This window comes from Battus philenor, unplaced genomic scaffold (assembly GCF_028537555.1).
Source record: "Battus philenor isolate CCGP_79_NKW_IND1 unplaced genomic scaffold, ilBatPhil1.0.hap1 SCAF_30, whole genome shotgun sequence".
Classification (NCBI taxonomy): domain Eukaryota; kingdom Metazoa; phylum Arthropoda; class Insecta; order Lepidoptera; family Papilionidae; genus Battus; species Battus philenor.
This window is the reverse complement of record NW_027181694.1, coordinates 5,389,102-5,413,523: the sequence shown is the minus strand read 5'-3', so window position 1 is coordinate 5,413,523 and position 24,422 is coordinate 5,389,102. Positions and strand designations below refer to the sequence as shown.

Genomic DNA, 24,422 nt, shown 5'->3' with positions numbered 1-24,422 from the left:
ATTAAAATAATTGAGCAATTATTATTTTAAATTCCATATAATATCAGCCAATAAACACCCACTGCGGGGCATAGGCCTCCCCGTAAGATCCACCTGGATCTATCGACTTCTTAGAATCTTAACTATGGTGTGAATTCACTAAGGGATCTAAAAGCCTCTTTTTGATAATCTTTCGGCTTGAACAGCCGTCGGTAATATGATTAATAATACTATAGAACTATCTATGATTTTTACCTTTTTTTTAAATTATTATATTCACCTTGTAATTGTAAATCTAATTTTTGTTTCAATGATTTAGACTTTAAAAAGCATGAAGAATTTTTTTAATTTATAAATTTTTTAATATTGACGATAAATCTTAATTAAGAACATTAAAGGTATAAAGTACATTACATATTTCTAAAAATCAATGTAATAGTAATGTATGTCTCTGTATTTATTAAAGATTTTATCTTTGAGCAACACAGTATACTGAAATGAATGCGACTAAACATTGTTTATACTTATGTATACATACATAGTATTAATATTCGGCTAAATGGGAACGTCATTCATTATATTTGTGAACCCATATTAGACTTTTGCTTTTTTGTACATTTCAAATAGTACGGGTAATAATCTAAGAAAATAGAATTTGACGTACTGTCGTATATAATGTTTAAAAAAGAGTATTTCATAGATTTTTAAGTAATAATTAAGTTACGTTTTTATTTAGAAAAGTTAAAATTTACCTCTGTATATTTGTGGACGACATTAATGACGTGCTTATATAAAATTATATCCTTAAATACGCAGCTTTAATATATGGTTATGTTGTGTTATTCTTGTTTGAAAACACAAAAATGCGTTGCTGTGTTTCCAATTGTAAAAACGACTCGAGACATTTATCAAAATCGCAAGGAATTACATTTCACGTGTAAGTTTCTCAAATTATTTTTATAATTTTACTTTCTGTCTATAGTTCCGGTTACTTGTTTACCTTCGCTATATATTCTTTAATTATACTTATATTTTGTACTTCGATGTTTGCTTCCTATATAATTAACATTGTATGCGATTTTATAATACGATATTCCATTACAATTAAGCAAATTCTGTGGAACTATTCATACGCTTACAAGCACTAACAAACTTTATACATACGTAAATACATTAACGTATTTACAATTAACAAATAAATATTGCTTTTCGCATAAGTAATATAATTTTTAACTTGAGTTTAAACTGTTTAAATATATATATATATATATATATATATATATATATATATTTATATATATATATATATATATTTATATATATATATATATATATATATATAAATATCTTATTAAATTAAATATCTAAATAAATAAAATTAAACATTATTTAAGTTTTACTTAATACAATTATTTTTTTTTATTCAAAATATACAGAAGAATTTTTAAATATGATTCACATTCAAATGAAACTTATGTTTAAGAAGCAGCAGTCTGCTATCTGCATCACCATTTAGGCACAGCATATCCCTTGCTAAACATAAATCTCCTCTATAGGGTATCAATAGGAACACATTAATATCAATAAATCAATGATGAAATCATACACCATTACCAGAGGACCTTAACAAGGATTTTTGTCCACTTTGTTTGTGGTTGTTTTTTTGTTTTGTTTTGTTGTGGCTTTGTATTGCCTTATGTTTTATGGCTGGTTTCCACAACCAAGGGGCACTGCACTCAGTTTGCTTTAGTAGCAGCCACAAATACATGAACATTTATAGAATAAAATAAAGTATAAAATAGACATTATTTAAAATAAAAAGATGTCCAATTCATGTCTGGTTTCTTCATAGATTTCCTAAGGAATGATTAGGAATGACCTGCATTGTCTTCATGACTTTAACATGGTTGTCTATCTATCTTGTGGGTGGAAGTCATATATTGCACTTGTTGCTCTGTGGTCTGATCTTCAGAACCTTAATGCCCTGAAGGTCATATGTACTGTATGCTTTGGCCGGTCACTTCAACTTGCCATTATGAGGGGCTATGATTGTTACTACTCTTTGTTCATGGATATGGTCATCTCATGTTGATGGTCTCCACTCAAGGATCTGAAGGAAAATGTGGATATGATGATGAATTAATTGATTATTATTGTTCACTGTCTTACAAGGGCAAAATTGTTATAAAATTTTGCAAGTAATAATTTTACAGAAGAGGACAAATTGTTTCAGCTTCCCCATTGAACAGTCACTCCGAGAATTATGGTTGAAGGCACTTGGAAAGCAGTCCTGGGAGCCGAAAGATAGAAGTGCTGTGTGTTCGGAGCACTTTCTCTGTGATGATCTCTATGAAACCAAGAGCGGGCTGAGGAAGGTCAGACCTGGTGCTGTTCCTGTTGTGTTACAGGTAATTTTTGTATACCTTTTTACTTAAATATATACTTTGACTGCTTATAGATGTAAAAATTTAAAGGAGTTAATATGTAGCTAATTCATCAGCAAAGAGCAAAACTCTTACACCAATTTTCAAACACCCTGTACAAAGCGGTCATTCATAAACTCTACAGGAATGCAACAGGCCAATAACTTCTCATGGTACAAAGTCCATAAGAACAGATAGTAAACAATACTATTAATTTTTACATCTGAAAATCAGAATTTTAAAATGCTTGCTTTTACAATAATATCATTAGATTATTTATGATGACTGTAACTAGATTCTTGGATAAAATGTACTATATTACTAGGATTAAAAAGTAAGAGGATATTGTCACTTAAAATTCCCATGCCTTAGGGAGGCAGGCGTGGCATATTTGCCAAGCATCTTTTTGTCAAAAGTTGGAATATCGTTTGGCTCAGTAGTAGTACCATATTGAAGGATGTTTTCTGTCTCGAACACTTCAAGTTTTGTTTGGTCAATGTCATACTGAATTCATTCTTTATGACTTTTTTGCTAGAAACCAACAAAACCTGAATTGGCTTCATGCGAATTTTGGCTACTGAGCAAACTTTAAAAGCCAATGTGAGGATGCCATTTAGACACGATTGAGGAATTAAAAGCCGAATTGAAGGTCTTGAAGGCTGTACCGAAAAAACACTGTGCCAATGTTTCGAGGATTGGAAAAAGTATTTAATGGAATTAGGCGTTACCTTGCGGAAGTTCATCCTAAGTAAGAAAAGGACCAATATTTAGCCACTTCCGCACATGCAATAGTCGTCGTGCAACAAAGTGCACTGCCCGCTAGCCCGCTGATAAATGTGTATGCGGCAAACAATGCGGATTACACAACTGCCACTGTTAAACCACTCAACATGTGTTTCACCCCTCCAAGAGGCATCTTCAGGAGTTATGTTTCACCGATTAGTGCCAAACACTCTGTGTTTGTTGCACCACTACCACTGCATGTGCGGAAGTGGCTAAAAAATGATTAGAAAAAGCTTTGGCCAAAGTGTGTTATAATGGATGGAGTTTATTTTGAACGGGATTAGATTGGTTTGGAAGAATAAATGAAAGATTTTACATTATATGAACAAATTCACTTTTCTTTTTTATCTCTATTATATTAATTGACAGGAAATTAGCTATACATTCAACACTTTAAAGTTTTTACATCTATGACTACTCACCATTATGGGTTTTCGGCTGTGTTCTTTTATATTTTTCTCCTATTCCAATATTTTACCATGTGAAATATATGCACAATACATATCAGTTCATGTATAATTAGATATTTTTTTCTGTAACATTTATATACTAGTTCTATCTATCTACAAATTATGTCTTCACCGCCTTGAGTTGACTGGTAGAGAATGTCTAAAAAAGTGAATTAATAGGTATGTATAACATTTGTTTCAGGATAACTGTGATGAAGAATCAAGAAACTTAGAGGTAACCACTTACAATATAATTTTTCACATCATCACCATTTTCAATGAGGAACCTTCAGTCATATCATCATCAAAATTTTTCATGAGCAACTGTTTATGGTAGTAGCAATAGATTTCCACCAAAGAGCGCCATGATGTCAGGTCTTGCACTGCATATAGCGACTTCCAGCTAATTTGACCATTTCAATTCACCTACTGGGTTTACCCATGCCATTTCCATTGTCTTCTTGATGTCAATAGATACCAGAAGAAAACAATTTGAAAGAAACTAGAATGAATATGTGCTCCCATATAAACATCTACATAAATTTTAGCCATAGTATGTTCACTGCTGGGCAAAGTTCCCTTAGATTTCCAATAAGACCGGATGGAAGCTGTCTTCATCCGGCGTGATTCGACGATATTAACAAGGTCAGGTCCGACTTGTGTGCGAAAGTCCTATGGTGCCAGGTCTTGGCCCAAGAACTAGAAGACACTTATTGGTAATCTAATATTTTTCCAGGTGTGCAGGATATGTCTCGCAATAGACCATAAACTGTATTCGATCAGCAAGTACAAAATGGAGCAGGCATTTCAACATTTGACCGGATTAAATGTTGGTATAATATATGCATTATATATTTGTAGAACTAATTTTATTTCATAATTTATCTTACCATAGATAATATATATATTGTTTTATTGGTAGCATATACGGCTGTAAATAACACTACTGTCTGGTAGCAGATTTAAAGGAACAATGTGGAGGCTTAACCTGATATGACATCGAAAGACCTTAGGTGACTACGCAGAACAGACTAGATAAAGATGAATATTTACCATAAACTTAAATGTCACTTTAACCTAAATAAAGTCGTCCAAAATAACTTAAGTTTCAATGGAACTGTTTAGTTCAGTATATTCCGGCTAAATGTATGCTAATGCCAAATGTATATATAAGTGTTTCGGTATTTGATGGCCAAATTTAACTATACTTCAATGTATTGTTGCCAAATGCAACTCTATTTCAATGTATTATTGCCAAATATAACTGAATGTCAGTGTTATATGGCTAAATGTAACTGTTTTTCAGTGTATTACGGCCAAATATGACTAAATGTCTATGTTAGATGGCTAAATGTAATTGTATTCCAGTGTATTACAGCCAAATAAAACCATTTCAGGTTACAATGGCCAAATGGAGTTGTATTTCAGTGTATTATGGCCAAATATAACTATATTTTTGTGTATTATTGCCAAATATAACTAGATGTAAGTGTTGAATGGCTAAATGTACCTATATTTCCGAGTATTACGGTCAAATGTTACTGTATTTTAGTGTAAGACGGTAACACGGTAATTTTGTTCTAATGTCTGCTAGGCAAATGAAGAAGAAGGCTTTCGGCCTTGAATCTGATGACTAACTGCATTTCAGTGTATGATGGTCAATGCAACTGAATTTCAGAGTATGACGACCAAAGGTAATTTGGACGCTGCTCCGATTAAATGGCTCTTTCTATTGTATTTAACTAAATTGTAATTTATAATTGCCAAAAGTCATCCGGGACTAATGGCATTGTGCCAAATATCTTTAGGGGCCTGTATCTGTTGGCAATGGCCAAAAGTAGTTTCTGTCTAGAGTCTGCCAGCAAAAAATCACTGGCGTTCTATTTTTTGGGCAAAGTCACTGTACCACAGTATATGACAGCGAAATATACTATCGGTCTTTAATCTTTTGGCCAAAAGTCATTTCAGTCCTATGTCATTCAGGATGCTAATATATTATATAATCTGTTACAGATATGTATGGATGAGTTACCACAGAAGTTGTGCGCGGAATGTGCTGTCAGACTGATGTCTTTTCAGCGGTTCAGGAGTAAGAGTCTACGGGCACATGATCTGATGATGGAAATCTTTGGAAAACAAGGAACGGTATGTCCAAGTTTAAGACTAAAGTCCAAAAATTCAACATTAGGATATCTGTGTTCCTGCATAATTTGTCTATTGTAGATTACAATAGAACCTGTTGGAAGCTTGGTCAGTCTAAGGTCTTTAATCCAGAACCTTAAGGCACCAGCGACCATCAGTTCTGTATGCTGTCCACTGTCACTTCAACTTGTCAATTCTTTGGGTTGTGTCAGTTATTTTCATAGAGAAATCCAGAGCATAGCCGTCTCCATGGTTCTTCGAGAGACCGAGGGCCTCTCAGTGAGAGACCATGTTTAAATTGTATACATCGTGGATGCACAGACTGCGGCCCGCCGGTCGAATACTGGTGGCCCGCTGATAGCAAAAATAATACTCTCGTACATTCGAAAAATATTGAATTCTATTCCAGAATAAAACCAAAAAAATTTAATTACCTATACTTCCGGCGGCCGGTCCGCCATCAGTTTATGATTTGTCCGAGTGGCCCCATAATCTTAATAAGTCTGTGCAACCATGGTATACAGCTCACCATACTTCTAGCTCAGGTCATCCAGAGAGCAATGAAGAGAACTATATCCTTCAGCTTTACTGCGAAATCGAATCACAAATGAGATCCGCAGAAGAGTCAGTCAGTGACGTAGCTCGAAGAATTGATCATCTGAAGTTGCAGTTGGCACACGACTCTTGCAGCGTACGGCATTTGGTGCCAAAAGGTTCTCGAGTGGCGGTCACGAGTGGTAAGATACGACGGGGATAGGCCACCCTCTAGATGGAAGAACAATATAGTTAACTTCGCGAGATGTCGCTGGCAGCTGGCAGTGAACGCTCTGGCTTGAACTGAGCGTCTATCAGCTGAGATGATGATTAGTCTTGGAAAAAGTAGTATTGGGGATATCGATAGTAAAAGAGGGCGTTAGTGTCGCAGAGCTCGCAAGAGAATTATCTTAGTGACCTTTCGTGGATGCTATGTCTATCGCATTATGACGGGACCTTTGTAAATCTATCCCAACAGTGAACGTTGTTATAATAAAATCAGAAACTATCTATATTCTTTTCAGATAACAACACACAGTATCAAAACTATAAACAGAGAATATAACAATCTTCAAACGAATCTCGCGCCGAAGATCTACCAACCGGACCACTTCGACTTCCACCTACAGCATACGGAAGAAAAAAACCTGGAACCGGAAGTAAAGCAGATAGAGATGGATTCAGATATTCCAGAAGTTGAAATAAAAAATGAGATATACATAAACGATGATATGGATATAAAAGAAGAGTTGACGCATTACTCATCAGACGATAGTATACCACTTGAGAGGAGAAGGAAAAAGAAGAAAGCGAAGGAGACGTTAAAGAAGAAGACGAAAGATCCTAACGAGCCGAAAATCGATAGGAGAAGAAAACCGTTCCTGAACGACGATCTGAACGAGACACTCTTCACGATCACGGACCTCACATTTGAGGAACAAGTCGCGGAGATACACAAGAGGAGGGAGTCTTCGAACTATAAGAACTCTGTTTTCAAATGCACCGCCTGCTTCAAAGGTTTTCTGGACGAAGACGCATACAACAGTCATATGACGAGACATACCGATGTAAGTATGATATAGTTAAACATTAAACCTAATTTAGTGTGTTGCTGGTGATGACTTACCTGAGACGGGGTCGTTTGTGGCTGGCTCTATAAGAAGTCTCAAGTTCATCCAGAAAGCAATAGAGGAGGTATATAGTGTAAATAGCCCTTTCCATAATAGGTGACTTTATAGCCTATATCTATATACGCTATAAACTTCATAGTCTATATCTATATAGGCTATTAACCGCATAGTCTACATCTATATAGACTGTAAACCTTTTTTTTTTTTTTTTTTTTTTTTTATGACCCCCGCTATTGGGGGCCTCTCGTACCCCTATTTATGTTGGGATAGGGACTTTACAAGCATTAAATTTATTCAATTCATTATTTTATTTTCATTCTCTTCTCTTTCATTAGACTGTAAACCTTATTGCCTATAACATATAAGAAACAAACCTTCTAGCCTATATCTATAGGTTATAAACCTCATAGCCTCGACTTCGAGTGCCGGTCGGGCGTAAAAATCAGGGAGGAATCAATAGTCTCCCTGATAAGAGAAAAAACAACGAAGGATGACTTCCTCTCGTTTTTGTAGAGCAATAATTACCAAAGCAATTTACAAAAACAAAAGTTAAATAAGTTTAATAAAATTGTAAATAAAAAAAAGTAATAATAGTAATAATTGTAAGTAAATTTTAATAAATTAAATTATAAAACTAATGTGAAATAATTGTAAAATAAAAAGAATGTAAAACAAACAGAATCAAAATAAATAAAATGTAAATGTGTAATGAGAGGGGAATGGAAAGTCATAGAGCGAAAGAGAATGAGAGAAGGGATGTGGAATGAATATCGAATGGAAGAAAGGTTGTGAAAAATTAAATATATGTAAACAAAAAGTCCCTGTCCCACACCAGATAGGGGGTACGAGAGGCTCCCAATAGCGGGGGCCATAAGAAAAAAAAACTCATATCCTATATCTATATAGGCTATAAACCTTCTAGCCTATATCTATATAGGCTATAAACCTTCTAGCCTATATCTATATAGGATAGGAAGTCACCTATTCCTATTACTAAAAAAATGTCACTGGGACTAGCCGAGTAAAGTTTTTTGAATGAGTTTTTTGAAGTCTTATTAAAGCTTGAATGTTATTATTTTTGGGCGTATAAGTTGTATTTCTTGTCACCCAGAGGATGGGAAGGGTTGTGAGATCGAACTAAATATGAGATCCTGAGCAGAAGCAAAGTTACCGATGTAGCTAAAAGAATTGCTTGTCTAAAGTGGCAGTTGGCGTGGCATATCGCCCGTCAAACCGATAGCAGTTGGGTTCGAAATGTTCTCGAATGGAGACCACTTGCCAGTAGACGTGGCGTGAGTATGCCCCCGGTTAGGTGATGAAAGTCATGGTTGTGGGAAGTCGGTGAGAGAAGCGCAAGGCCGGACATAGTGGTGATCTCTATGAAAGGCCTATGCCTAGCAATGAAAAGAAGATATGTTTCTAAGAAAAGCTATCAATATATATATATATGACATATATGTGTGACATATATGCTTGTCAATAAGTTTCTTAATTACAAAAGAAGTATTATAAATAAAAAATAGTGTACAATTAAAATTTTATTAACAAGTACAATCTAATATATAAAATTCTCGTGTCACGGTGTTCGAACTCGAACTCCTCTGAAACGGCTTGACTGATTTTTACCAAATTTAATATGCGTATTTAGTAGGTCTGAGAATCGGCTACTATCTATTTTCCATACCCCTAGGTGATAAGGGTGGTTCACCCCTAAATTTGTTTTTTTATTTTTTAGACAAATTATTTGGTTTTTATTTTATTATGATACAGCATACAAAAATACATACAACCCTAAATTTTCACCCCTCTACGATCAACCTTATTTTTTATTTGTTAATTAAAAACTTTATTTTTTTTTTGCAAAACAACGTTTGCGGGATCAGCTAGTAGATATATAAAATAAAAATTTAAATTACGAGTTAAAATAAACTTTGCAAATATTCACTGGTACGTGATAAGATTGCAAGTTTATTATGTAGTGGACCAAAAATGCTATCATCAATAAATAAGTCTGATATATCCAACGCCACTGTTGGGGTTTGATCACCTTTTAAAGGTGTTTTGAATTTGAATCTTCGGTTTGTTTCAGCAATGTGGACAGTACGAATGTGAGATATGCAAAACACATTTCAAGCATCCCCACGCGCTGCGGAAACACGTGACAGCGCACCACACGCAGCGGTTCAACTGCAACCAGTGTCCATACGTCACCACCCATCGGTGAGTGACCTGTCCTCTGGTGGTAATCACCAGAAACAGGATCATTTTGGTACAATTTGGTAACGCCATGGCTAATGCTAAGATATAACATACTGCTGGGCGAAAATGCGGTCATTTAACAGGTTTTGCAATACAAAATCTTGCTTCATCGCTTTCTGCTTATATTTCTTCCTCTCCTCAATATCCTTTCACCTTTGCGATTACTATATCTTTCTTCCTATTGTTCCCGTTGTCTCTCTTTTCCACTTCGTTCTTCTTATCCTTTTCCATATCTTCCCCATATTATTCTCTTTCTCCCTCTATTTCTTCACCTCTCACCTTATCTTCTCTATTTTTATCCATATTCTCCGAATCTCTTTTGCTCTCTTATTCCTGTCCTTTTTCCACATCCCTCTTCCTCTTTCGTTGGCGCTGGTTCTCCTTCGTTCTCCTTATCTTTGTCCCTATCTTTTTGTGTATATTCTACAAATTATTCCCTGTCTTTCTTTCTCTCTCTCACTCTAGTTCTCTACCTATAACCCCATCTTCTCTATCTTAACCCTCTCCCCTAAATCTCTCTCCTTCTGTATACCTCTCTCTACTCTCTATTTCTCCACATTCTTCTATCTCTTTTTCTAATGCCTATTTCTACAATAAGCATAGTATTGACTTGTGCGTTTATGTGCCAGGCAGACGGCGAGGCTCCACGAGCGTTGGCATAAAGGAACGAAGTACCAGTGTCCTCACTGTCAAGACGAATTCGTGTGAGTATGTGTTTGTTAGAAAACTCGTCATTCCTTATTCTCTTCATCGTCATCATGACAGGTGATGGATGTCAACAGCAAGGCATACGCCTCCTCCAAAAGATCGCCACGATGTTTGGTCTTGTGCTGTCAGCATCTAGCGATTTACCATCTCCACCTAATGGCTTCTTACAAAAAAAATGGCTTCCATATACCCCACGCTGCGTCTACCGACTTTTGGTCGTCACTTGAGAAACTACTCCCCACTTGTTCTTCTCTCTCTCTCTCCGTCTCTTTCTCTCTCTTACCACTTGCCTATGAAAGCCCAGCGTGGCTAGGCCGTGGTCCCATGCTGAGTGTCCGTTTGCACACATACACAAAACAACATAACTCGCATACACACACACACACATACACATAATAAAGAAATATATTTTTTATACAGAATGTTTGGTTAATGGTGTAAAAAATTATAATCTTTTATATAATTTCTCTGTATATTATGTATTTCAGCAAGTTCACGACATATATGGGACATATACGTATAAAGCATCCATCGGATTTCGTCTGCGAGCTATGCGGGTATTCCTTCGTGAGCGAGAAAGGGATAGAGCTACACAAGAAACTCAAGCATCGCCTAGAGAGTGACAAGGTGAGACTATACAATTCGATCATTAGGATAATCATTGTATAGGGTGATTGGTGAAGAGATTATTTATCAGATTAAATCTTCAAAGATATTACATCTATTAAATCATCCTATATTTACATATAATCAATCATCCGGTATTGTTATTGGAGATTTGAAAGCAAATTCAAAATTAGAATATCATTATTCAAGAAGAAATTTACACAGTTTTGAATTGTGGTTTATTTTATTTTAACATTATAATTAATAAGCTAGCATCTGCTCAACAGCTGCTCATTTTAAATGAAAGTTTTTTAAATGTTTGATGTGTATATTACAATATCAACCGTATAAATGAGTCTACTGACCAAGTTCCTCACTCTCTCTCTCTCCCTCTCTCTCCCTCTCTCTCCCCCTCTCTCCCCCTCTCTCTCCCTCTCTCCCCCATCTCTCTCCCTCTCTCTCTCTCCCCTATCTCTCTCTCCCTCTCTCTCTCCCCCCTATCTCTCTCCCCCTCTCTCTCCCTCTCCCTCTCTCTATCCCTCTCTCTCTCTCTCTATATATATATATATATGTTTATAAATTTTTTCAGGTACCGGAGGACGGTCCCTACTGTGACACGTGCAGTGTTCGATTTGTATCACAGGACGCATATAGACGACACCTTATGGTCTCAGCGAGACATGGAGCGGGCGAGGGGTGAGATATCTAATATATTTCATGATTTCAGACAAAACACATTCGCTGCTAGACATAAGCTTTCCTCAAACCAGCCATATTTTCCAAGTGGTATATACTAAAAGAGTTTAGGAACCTATCTACCTAGGTCCTCGGGGAATGGTTCCTCATCAGAGAGCTCTAGGAGACTCAAGGATAATCGCTTCTCAATTCTTCTTTAAGAAAGATGTTTTGGTAATCCAGACATCTGCCAATGTGCCTCCGTTTCAGTTGGTAGACGGTCATTGCAAGGTATAGGCTTCCATATCTAATGGATTCTTGTGTTATTTTGCGGAAGTCCATCTTAAGTAAGAAAAGGACCAATATTTAGTAACTGTGTAAACTAATCGGTGTAACATAACTCCTGAAGATGCCCCGTGGATGGGTGAAACACATGTTGAGTGATTTAATGGTAGCAGTTGTGTAATTCGCATTGTTTGCCGCATGCGCATTTATCAGCGGGCTGGCGGGCGGTGCACTTTGTTGCACGACTATTACTGCGTTGGCGGAAGTAGCTATATATTGGTCCTTTTCTTACTTGTATAGGCTTCCCTCATAGGTCGCCACAATGACTGGTTCTGCGCTTCCCGCATCAAGCGACCTTAAGTAAGTTGTTTGTCCACCTAGTGGGGACCCACTCACGCTGCGCCTACCGGCTAGTGGTCGCCACTCTAGAAACTTTCGTCCCGAACGCCTATTGGTTGCACGATGTGCCACGCCCACTATTACTTCAGATGATCAATTGTTCGAATCATTCAGAAGAACCAATATAACCAAGTATCTTGGTTCTTCTGATTTGATCTCGCAGCGAAACTCAGAGCATAGCTCTCTTCATGGCGTTCTGGGTGACCTTCACCACTTCTTGGATCTCCATGTCATCATCGGACAACGTACATTGGTCAATCACCTTCAATGTTGTACACATGTCCAATATTTCTTCAAGGCGTGAGAGTGAAACTCGAATTAAAAAATGTCACTTGTATTTAAAATATGTATTTATTCACGGCGTCGAGGTAACAATAGCTTAAATACTGGCAGGTAATTATTTCATAGCGAGGGATGCACAATAAACCTGTACTTGTTTAATATCGCGCCGTCAGCCCCGATAGCTTCGTTCGTATAATACCGAAAGAGCCCAATTTAATAGTAATTAGAATTTAATATCACTTTTTTTTCTCGGGCGAGTTTTTTTGTGCTTATTTTTACAATATCCTTAATATTGTATATATATCTAATATATAAAATTCTCGTGTCACGGTGTTCGAACTTGAACTCCTCTGAAACGGCTTGACTGATTTTTACCAAATTTAATATGCGTATTCAGTAGGTCTGAGAATCGGCTACTATCTATTTTTCATACCCCTTAGTGATAAGGGTTGTTCACCCTTAAAATTTATTTTTCATTTTTTTGACGAAATTTTTTGTTTTTATTTTTTTATGATACAACATACAAAAATACATACAACCCTAAATTTTCACCCCTCTACGATCAACCCTTATTTTTAAATTGAAAATTAAAAATATTTTTTTTGCAAAACAACGTTTGCGGGATCAGTTAGTATATATATATGTCATGATTGTTATCATTTTAATGAATTTGTTTCTGATGTGTTTTCTAAATAAATAATCATGTTCTAATATATATATATATATATATATATATATATATATATATATATATATATATATATATATATATGTCATGATTGTAATCATTTTAATGAATTTGTTTCTGATGTGTTTTCTAAATAAATAATCATGTTTGTTACAATTAACAGAGATTCGAAAGACCCCGATAAGCCGAAAAAAGGTAGAAAGCCAAGAGAAGTGAAAGAGAGAGACAAAAGAACTAGAGATAAAAGCAGAGAGCCGAGCGAGAAAAGGAAGATGTATCCGAGTCAACTAAGGAATGTCGTTGGACCTATACCCTGTGAACAGGTAAGATTGTAATTTGAAACTTGAACCCAGATATATATACATATGTTTATATATATATATATATCCATATACAGCGCAGTATTCCTTTTATACATTTATTAACGATGAGCGCCATCTAATAATGTCGCCCGAAACTACACAGTATAATAAATAAGGTATTGAAACTGCAACTTAGATCAAATAGCATGTTAATGTACTCTTGGAAAAGGTCAAGATAGATAATATTGCACATCGACCTTTGGTAAGAGACAATCGGCTAATTTCGCATTCGTAAAACGTTATTTCTGTCGCACAAAATACAACTACTGATAAAACGTCACATAGGTAGTGTGGGACAGAGATAATGCTCTACGAAGCCGAGATTAGCTAATTCTCTTTCCAAAGGTCGATGTGTAATATTTATCGCCGGGTACTGTAACACTTATTTATAATCTGCAAAACTATATTTAAAATAAATATTAGAATAAAAATATGTGAAATTAACAAAAAAATTATATACATATTTAATACATAAAAATGGCGTCGTATTCATATTGAATGTTTGAATGAGTCGCTGTGAAAGTAACTCGTCACAAAGAAATTGTTTTGATTTATTATATCATAATAGTATTGTATTGATGGGAAAAAATCCACATAAACATATTTAAATGTTCAAAGGTATGGCTATTCCTGATCTAATATATAGGGGGGACATTTTGAATAAACTTAATTTTTTTTTAAATTCTCCATTAAATAAACTAGTAACTAGTAATTAGTATATGATTAAGTCTATCATTGTTTATATAGAAACAATGTTCGTTCATAATAAGGATTTTTCTGCGCAGTGTGGCCTTCAATTGGAAGACTCAAGGGCCTACCACGGTCATTTCAGGAGGATGCACCCGGACAAGAATCGAACCAACTACCCGTCTATGAAGTCGCCGTGCATGTGCGAGCTATGCGGACGCATGTTCCAGGTGAGTTCACTAGAAATAAGGCGATAGCACGGCAAGAGACGCACATGAGATAGTTCAGAACAGACCACTTATGTTTGTTCATCTAACCCGCCCTGCCGCTCGCATATCTCTGACAGTGTCACTGAGTGCGCTATTGACAAGACGCACACGAGATATTTCAGAACAAAAGGCTTTACTTTTATCCACCCCCATTGCCATGCTTCTTACATACCTCAGAACGTGTCTGTAGTATGCGCGGAAGTATTAGTCGCTAAGTTCGTTATTGACTTCAGAACAAAAGGCTGGACTTTTATTCACCTCCCCCGCCCTGCTGCTCACATACCTCAGGCATCACCTACTTTGTACGCAGAAATATTGGTATCTGATGATTGACAAAACGCACACAAGATATTTAAGAACATATGGCTTGACTTTTATCCACCTTGGTTGCCATGCTTCTCACATCAGAAGGTGGTCTATAATGTGCGCGTAATAGTCTGTCTCTTAGGTCGCTATTGACAGACGCACATGAGATATTTCAGAACAGACCACGTACGTTTGTTCACCACCCTTCTCCTGCCTCTCATATACCCTAGGAGGTGGTCTTAAGTGTGCACGGAGACGTTGATCACTAAGTGCGTTATAGACCAGATGCACATGAGGTATTTCAGAACAGACCACGTACGATTTTTCACCACCCTTCTCCTGCCTCTCATATACCCTAGGAGGTGGTCTTAAGTGTGCACGGAGATGTTGATCACTGAGTGAGTTATTGACAAGACGCACATGAGATATTACAGAAAAGACCTCATGCGTTTGTTCACCGCCCTTCTCCTGCCTCTCATATACCTTAGTAGGTGGTCTATAGTGTTCGCGAAATATTGGTCACTTAGTGTGCTATTGACAGACGCACATGAGATATTTCAAAACAGACCACGTACGCTTGTTCACCACCCTTCTCCTGCCTCTATACCTTAAGAGGTGGTCTTTAGTGTGCACGGAGTTGTTAATCAGAGTCCGTTATTGACAAGACGCACACGAGATATATCAGAACAAACGATTTGACATATGTTTATCTACCCTGGTCTGGTACTTGAGTATCATAGGACATGTGCGTTTGTTAGTAATCCTAAGGTATCTAAAGTAAAATAATATAATAATTTATTATATTAATTAAAACTATGTTTCTAACACGGTTATCCGAAGATATATCCGTAAAAATCTCATGTGCGTTTTGTCAATCGCTATATCTCCGGTCTAATGCTTGCGGTAGAATGGGATAGGTAGTCAAAACGTCAAGCCGTATTCTCAAATATCTCATGTGCGTTATGTAAATCTTCCTCTTGTCCTCCTTATCACACTAGCAATAGATTTATTTGTGTAAAAGGACATAGATTCTACAGTGTGTTTTGTAATGAAAAAGACCAATTGGTGACCAAAAGACGGGAGAGGGGGGGGGGTACCTTTTTAAAAAAACGGGTTTTTGTTGACTTAGCTTATGAAATTTCAGAAATTCATATTAGTTCAAATGAGCATTTATACACAATTTTGTATCATCGCTGAAAATTGGTCATCTATTCTAGATCTTAATTCACTGGTTTATGATCTATGGTCAGTTTTACAGAGTAAAGCTTGTTATTAACGCTATGATAATATGTCCCTAAAGCAATCCCGACGAATACTTACTTACTCCGCTGGCTCAGTGACCCAAAGTGGGTCTCGGCCTCCGAAGCGAGAGACTTCCACTTTCCTCTATCTTGCGCCATCGTCTGCCATTGGTTGACGTTCAATTCGCGCAAGTCTGCCTCAACGCGATCGATCCAGCGATACCTGGGTCTACCCACTGGTCTTCGACCCCTCGGTTTTTCCAGGTACGCTACCTTCATGCTCCGATCCGATCCCATTCGCTCCAAGTGACCAAGCCAGCGGATTCGTTGAGCTTTATATTCGCCAATGATATTTGGCTGTGCTACTAAAGTCTCAATTTCGGCATTCTTTCGGAGCCTCCAAGATCTGTCTTGAATCCCTACGATTGGCGGTAAAGAATTTTCCCATAGAGTGCGTGCTGCTATTGATATGGACTCAACGTAAGTACTTTATTTCAGCCAATGGAGACCACTTAAAATAGGCTTTATATATTTTTAAAGGCTTTATATTAATATATTAAACTAACTCACTGTAATAGTAATAAATGTTGTTTTTATTTGTAACAATATTAATGGTATGTAACAACTACGGTACCCGGCGAAAATTATTGCACATCGACCTTTGTAAAGAGACAATGGGCTAATTTCGGCTTCGTAGAGCGTTATCTCTGTCGCACGTCTGACAAAACTTCTCATAGTTAGTGTGAAATGAGCCGATTGTCTCATTCCAAAGATCGATGTGTAATATTTATTGCCAGATATAGTATTTATATCAGTGTTTACCAACCTTTTTTATTCTAGTCTTTCATAAAATTCATATGTCCCACCATGTAACATATATAATTTTATTAAAGTAGAATGTTTAAACCAGCCTCGAGTCCATTTTCAGATTGCCCCTATTAACAATCAATTTGCCCACCTGTGGGACGTGGGTGTTTCGAAACACTGATTTAGATCCTTGAAGGATTGGTTAAACAAAGCAAAATTTAGGTGTTATCTGTTTATTTTTACTTATTATATATATAATCTCCTGTAATTTTTAAAAAAATTATAGGTATTTATTAATTACGGAACATCCTGTATGTTTTATTGTTTTTGGCAGAGCTATGCGCTACTAAAAGACCACCGTTGGGTGCATACGGGAGAGCGACCATTCGCATGCGAGGCGTGTGGGAAGTCGTTCCGTATGAGACAGCGTCTGGTTGCCCACAGACGTGTCCATGCCCAGCGTCGGGCAACGTACGTGTGCTCGCTGTGCGGGAAGCACTTCTCGACGCATAGCAATCGACAGAGGCATATGTTTGTAAGTCAAAAACTGCTTGACTTTAAAAAAGAAATTTAGTGAGACATGTTTTTGTGCGATTTTTATTTGTACAGTTTATAAAATAATAATCAAATTAGAAGGATATTAATGCAGTTCAAAAGGATCTTATAAATTTGGATATCGAGAACAGAGTGTAGTAATACTGTACTAAAGTGGATTACAGAAGTACAATCTAATAAGTGCGAGGTAGTCTAAGTCAAAAGTCAAAACCAAAAAGTCCTCGTATTATCGGACTATATAGATATTACAGTTTTGACTTATCTATGTGAGGCTTTTTGTGGTTTCTATATGTATAAAACCATAGACCTCCACTGAAGATATCTATTTGTCCGTCTCTCTTTTTTACGTGTGAATTGCTGTAAACCCATCTCTTTCTCTCTAACTCTGAACGAGCTGCAACTCGTTATAAGTATAAAGAAATAGAGATACAATTGCAACGCGCGCGCTGGTGAGTGATTATATCTTTTGCAAAGATATATATCTTTCGCAAAGATATATATCTTTGTTGTCTTTAGCTCGCGAGCTACCCATCTCTAGAATGAAGTGAGGGAATGAATGAACGGATATTAGTATGGAAAAGAATGAAAGAAGAGGAAAGATTTATCTTTAAGAGGAATGACATAAGAGCATAATAATAAATAGGATGTGGAAAAATTAATAAAAAGGGAGTAAAAACCCTGTCCCAAAATAAGATAGTAGTACGAGAGGTCCCAAATCGCGGGGGCCATAAAACAGATCATGAAAAAAAATGTTATCGACATCTGACTTTCTTCCTATCTCTACAAAATCCGTTCTGATGCCGCAAAATAAGAGACGCGAGTTTTCTAATATAAAACATTCGTTATTAAAATGTGTTATGTAAAAGAAAGTTTTAAATGATATAATGTCGATAGATCTACACGGGTTTGAAGCACCTATCTCTAGAATGAAGTGAGGGAATGAATGAACGAATATTAGTCTGGAAAAGAATGAAAGACAATTGTAGAATGAAAGAAGAGGAAAGATATATCTTTAAGAGGAATGACATAAGAGCATAAAAATAAATAGGATGTGGAAAAATTAATAAAAAGGGATTAAAAACCCTGTCCCGAATAGCGGGGGCCATAAAACAAAACATGAAAAAAAATATTATCTTTCTTCCTATCTCTATAAAATACGTTCTGATGCCGCAAAATAACATACGCGAGTTTTCTAATATAAAACATTCGTTATTAAAATGTGTGATGATATAATGTCGATAGATCCATACGGGTCTGAAGCCGTTCGCTTGTGAGATGTGCGGCAAATGCTTCAAACACGCCAGTGAGAAGCGAGCCCACGTCGCCTATGTTCACCTCAAGAAACCCTGGCCCAAGCGTGCGCGTGCCAAACGTACCGACCGTCAGGTAAGGACTCATCATATCAGCTGATAGATAATCACTACAAGTTGTATTAATCTTCCTCTTGTCCTCCTTATCACACTAGCAATAGATTTATTTGTGTAAAAGTACATAGATTCTACTTGGTAGATATACAGTGTGTTCCGTAATGAAAAAGTCCAATCGGTGACCAAAATAAGACGCGGGGGGGGGGGTGCCTTTAAAACAACATGTCTTTGTTGATATTCACTACAAGGTGTAGAGCAGGGGTGGCAAACACTTTGATATTGCGAGTTATTTGTCGAAATTTAAAATTTATTTCGAGCCACAATTACGCGTTTAAAACACGCAAAAGAATGTTTTTTTTTTTACAGAAATCATACTTAATAAAATCATTTAAACAAAAGTATAAAATATGTGTATTAAAGTTAGATATATGCACACGTATATGACAGCACTCCTAACAATACTCAAGACGCCGTTTAGTTCATTACGATCGGTGTTTGGATTTCGCTAATTCTATGCTGGAATAATAATAATAATTGTTCACGCCAGTAATTTGTTTCGATTTCCCAGCAGCTGGCATGGGTAATATAGATTTAAATATTAAAATAATTCGACAATCAATCGGAGCTAAAAATAATCGTTCAAAGAGCCGCATGTAGCTCGCTAGCCCTAGGTTGGACACCACTGGTATAGGGTTCCCCCAAAGATCGCCACGATGACTTCAGAAGGAGACCTCTGGCTTGCTGTAGGCGTATATTGGCTAAGATGATGATAAATCTTGAAAAAAGTACTAGTGGAGATATTGATAATAAAAGAGGGCGTTAGTGTCGCAAGTTAGACTCGCAAGAGCGTCATTGTTATGGACACCCCCTATCTAGCTAGTATAGGCTTCCCCCAAAGAACGCCACGATGACCTCAGGAGAAGACCTCTGGCTTGCTGTGGGCGTATATTGGCTGATATGATGATAAATCTTGGAAAAAGTACTTGTGAGGATATTGATAATAAAAGAGGGCGTTAGTGTTGCAAGTTACACTCGCAAGAGCGTCATTGTTATGGTCGCCCCCCAATCTAGCGACTTCCCACTATGTTGTCGGTCCACTTAGTGGGCATGTAGTGGGCCATAGTCGTAACTCTAGAACCTTTCAGCTCCAAAGGTTGTACAAGCGATGTGCTTCGCCTAATGCCACTTTAAGCTAAACATTATTCAAACTATGTCTGTATGTATCCTTGGTTCTTTTCTGATTGCTATGTGATTTTAGCGTTGTTTTCAAGCTCAACGTGAACTACCACTTATAAGATCCTTAAGTCTAACTAACATACCATCGTTATCTGGGGAAGACAGTATGGAGTTCCTATCCACTACAATTGTAATGAGATCTTCAGAAAAATAAAAGTAAACATACCAAGCGGATAGGCGATTTAAAGTGGCAGTGTGTGTCATATAGCGTGCAAACATCTGCTGGGTGTAGAGACCATGTGACTGGCGCAGCTTAGGAGAGATATTATGGTGGAAAGGCCTTGTTGAAGATGCTGTGATACAGGCTTCTACCAAACGGTCCTATTAGAAATCTAAGGGGGAGGGGGGGAAATCTTATGACGATGAAGAGAACATTTAATGGATTGAATGGAAGTGGCTAGATATTGGTCCTTTCTTATTTTTGATGAAGAGAACCCCAAGGTGGTCATCTTCAATATCAGGGTTACATAATTTTAAGAGAAATGGCAGACAAAACTATAGTATCAAGCGGTACTAACTAGACTTCCCTACCTCTAAAGAGGTTTTAGGCCAAGCTTTTTCGCCCTGCTGCAACGAACCTGCAACTGCCACTTGAACCACTTTGAAGAAAATAAAATAAGGAATGGTAATGGAAGTAGTAAAAAAGTGATAGAGGTGTTAATTTTTTTTTATTTTAGATAAATCGTAACTCTAAACTTTTATATAGATTAATTTATTAGTGAAATAAGTATAGTTTGATCGATGGACAGGGACAGATGCCGGGGCAGGCGGCTTTGCCGGTGGGTGCGAGCGAGATGGACACAACTCAGCCGGTCTGGCCGTCGTGTGAACAGAAGTTGAACGACATGAACATGATAAGCGATAAACCTATGTATTATAATATGAAGATATAGTGTCACGTGTATCACTACTTCTCCCTTCTCTATTCCACTCTTCTCTCTCTCTTTATCTGCCTTCATACGTTTTCCCTGATAACTCCGGTTGAACAGTTTTTTGGTTACAGTGATACGTAATTTTGATATGAAAAATAATTTAAAAATGCAAAATCTTGATGAACAGGTTTTGCAAGTTTCGTTCCTATCTTTCCATAGAGTCACGTTGGCTTTATCTGCCTCAGGATCATAATAATGCTGTTCTTTAATAGTCTCCTGGTGAATGTGGTGAGGAACATCGCTGGAACCTTTTGAGGATTTTTTCATCAAAATATCGAGCATCCATTCTGTAATATTTGATTTTGTAGTTTAAAATTCGTGGAGAAACCTTTTATGGGCAGTATGTCAAATATAAATGAAGAATGTCATAAATCATGTCCCTCCATTTCTTCATCATCACGCCAGGTAATACGAAGCCCACTGTAAGGCATGTTATGCCTCCCTAAAAGATCGCCATGCCTTGGTCAAGACCAAGCTTCTATTCGTTGGACCACCTGATGGTTGGTGGTTCATGGTTGCCACTTTAAAATCTTTCAACTCCAAAGGTTGTACAAACGATGATCCGCCCTATGTCACTTGAAACTAGCAATTCAAGCTATGTCGGTGATCTGGGTTCTTTTTCCTTATTTCTGATTGGTAAGTGATCAGATCTATAATTCATCACCGACAACACACTGGTCAAAGACCTTTTTCACCAGTCTTTACTTCTCTCATATTCTTTATCTCTTTCACTAATCTCCAGTTCCTTCCTCTGGTAAGTTTCCAGTATCCTTGAAACTAATATAGTGTTTTAATTATAGATATAGTACGTCGAAGTATTGTAGAATAACTTGATATAATTAAATATAGGAGAATGCAGCGTATGTGTGGAAAATTTATTTTAATAATGTATTTATTGGTTGTAATAAATGTGGTAATATATATTGTTTTTTTATTTGTATACAATATCCCTTATAGTTATGTAAGAATAAATAATTTAATGAAGAAAAAAAATGCCTCGACGGCGGACGCGATGTTCACTCGACCGCTGCTACGTTGTGACTGAGAAAATCCGCACGATCAGCGATTCCAACGCCACCTACCGCCCTACCCCCGCACCGTTTATTACTTTTTATAATAATCGTATTTAAGAAATTAAATCGGATACCAGACTTCCTGTTTAAAGGGTGACAGCAAATAAAGTTTTCTTAGCTAGTTAGTGGGTAATAGGTACTGAGTAATAAGTAGTGGATAGTAGGAAGTGATTAGTGGGTAGTGATAGAGGGTATTGGGTAGTGCGCAGTCCGTAGTATGTAGTCGGTAGTGGGTAGTGGGTATTAGGTAATGGGTAGTAAGTAGTGGCCAGTGAATAGTGAGTAGTGGGTATTAGATTGTGAGTAGTGGGCAGTATTTATTGGGTATTGGGTAGTGCGCTGTCCGTAGTGCGTAGTCTGTAGTGGGTCATTAGCAATGAGTAGTGGGTATTAGGTAGTGGGTTGTGAGTAGTGGGTAGTAAGTACTGGGCAGTATTTAGTGGGTAGATATAGTGGGTATTGGGTAGTGCGTAGTCGATAGTGAGTAATAGGCACTGAGTAGTGGGTATTAGGTAGTGGGTTGTGAGTAGTGGGTAGTAAGTACTGGGCAGTATTTAGTGGGTAGATATAGTGGGTATTGGGTAGTGCGTAGTCGATAGTGAGTAATAGGCACTGAGTAGTGGGTATTAGGTAGTGGGTTGTGAGTAGTGGGTAGTAAGTACTGGGCAGTATTTAGTGGGTAGATATAGTGGGTATTGGGTAGTGCGTAGTCGATAGTGAGTAATAGGCACTGAGTAGTGGGTATTAGGTAGTGGGTTGTGAGTAGTGGGTAGTAAGTACTGGGCAGTATTTAGTGGGTAGATATAGTGGGTATTGGGTAGTGCGTAGTCGATAGTGAGTAATAGGCACTGAGTAGTGGGTATTAGAAAGTGGGTTGTGAGTAGGGGGTAGTAAGATCGCTTATTTACGATCATATATTGATTATGCATACATTCTTTTAAAATTTAAACTGGTGTAGTTTACCAATCACCGTATATAGTATATAGTATTTTTTTACCTCGCTTATAACAATGTCGACTTCAAAACGTGTTATTTTTTACACCGCCTTCAACACCAAGTTCGTCATTACGCAGTGTTACAAACGTAAAAAAATATATTTCTTTTACAGGGTTTTTTTGGGAAAATAATTAGAGATTAATTGTTGAATGAGTCCAAAAATATTTTTGCAAGCTTTTAAGGTTTTTATGGAACGTATTGATTTTTATTTATTTACACTTTATTGTACACCATAGGTAATAACTAAAAAATAAGAAACAAATCATATAGGAGGTACATGAGGCGGTCTTATCGCTTGAGGCGATCTCTTATAGACAACCTTTGGATGGAGATGAGAGACAAGAAGGAGAAGGCAGTTTAGGGTGTACATACGTACAATACTATACGCAGATACATAGTACAAAAATTGTACTAAATGTAGTAATAATATAATTGGTAAACGGAGTGTAAGATGATTTCTGGAAAACGTATGAATGAAGAATGAGACAGATGGATGAATGCGGGAGTATAGTTCTCTCTCTCACGACGACGCCGTCATTGTGTTAGACGTATTAAGATTTCCTCTTGAATAAAATTAGTTATAATACTAAATTGTCGTCTTTCATTTAGACCCACTCCCACAAATATATATATATATATATATATATATATATATATATATATATATATATAAAATTTCCACGTCACAATGTTAGTTGCCGTACTCCTCCGAAACGGCTTGACCGATATTTACTAAATTCTATATGCGTATTCAGTAGATTTGAGAATCGGCTACTATCTATTTTCCATTCCCCTAAGTGATAAGGGTTGTTCATCCTTTATTTCTTTTTTTAAATTTTTGACGAAACTTTTGGTTCTTATTTTTTTATGATACAACATATAAAAAAAAATTTTCACTCCTCTATGAGCTACCCCTATTTTTTAATTTGATAATTAAAAACTTTTTGTAAAACAACGTTTGCGGGATCAGCTACCTATATATATATTACATAAATCTACTTCTACTCTAAATTTTTATTATGCATATATATATATATATATATGTTTATATATATATATATATATAATATATATATATATACATAAATATATATATATATATATATATAATATATATATATATATACATAAATATATATTTTTCTTTTTTTTTTCATTATTATAAATTTTCGTGGGAAAAGTATGACATAAATACGAATAAATAATAAAAGATTGTATTTGGCCGAAAACATTCTAATCCCAAACATGT

General features: G+C 36.5%; 1 protein-coding gene across 1 annotated transcript; it reads left to right on the top strand.

The window, feature by feature from the left end:
* Positions 1 to 734: 734 nt before the first annotated feature.
* On the top strand, positions 735 to 21,112 carry LOC137927432 (zinc finger protein 626-like). Its single transcript, XM_068771240.1, has 15 exons — positions 735 to 916; positions 2,213 to 2,387; positions 3,837 to 3,869; positions 4,371 to 4,463; positions 5,648 to 5,779; positions 6,835 to 7,377; positions 9,530 to 9,660; positions 10,329 to 10,403; positions 10,896 to 11,034; positions 11,603 to 11,709; positions 13,506 to 13,665; positions 14,490 to 14,621; positions 17,349 to 17,549; positions 18,812 to 18,955; positions 20,922 to 21,112. The coding sequence occupies exons 1-15, from the start codon at positions 843 to 845 to the stop codon at positions 21,063 to 21,065; spliced, it is 2,283 nt and encodes a 760-aa protein (XP_068627341.1). The 5' UTR covers positions 735 to 842; the 3' UTR covers positions 21,066 to 21,112.
* The last annotated feature ends 3,310 nt before the right edge of the window (positions 21,113 to 24,422 follow it).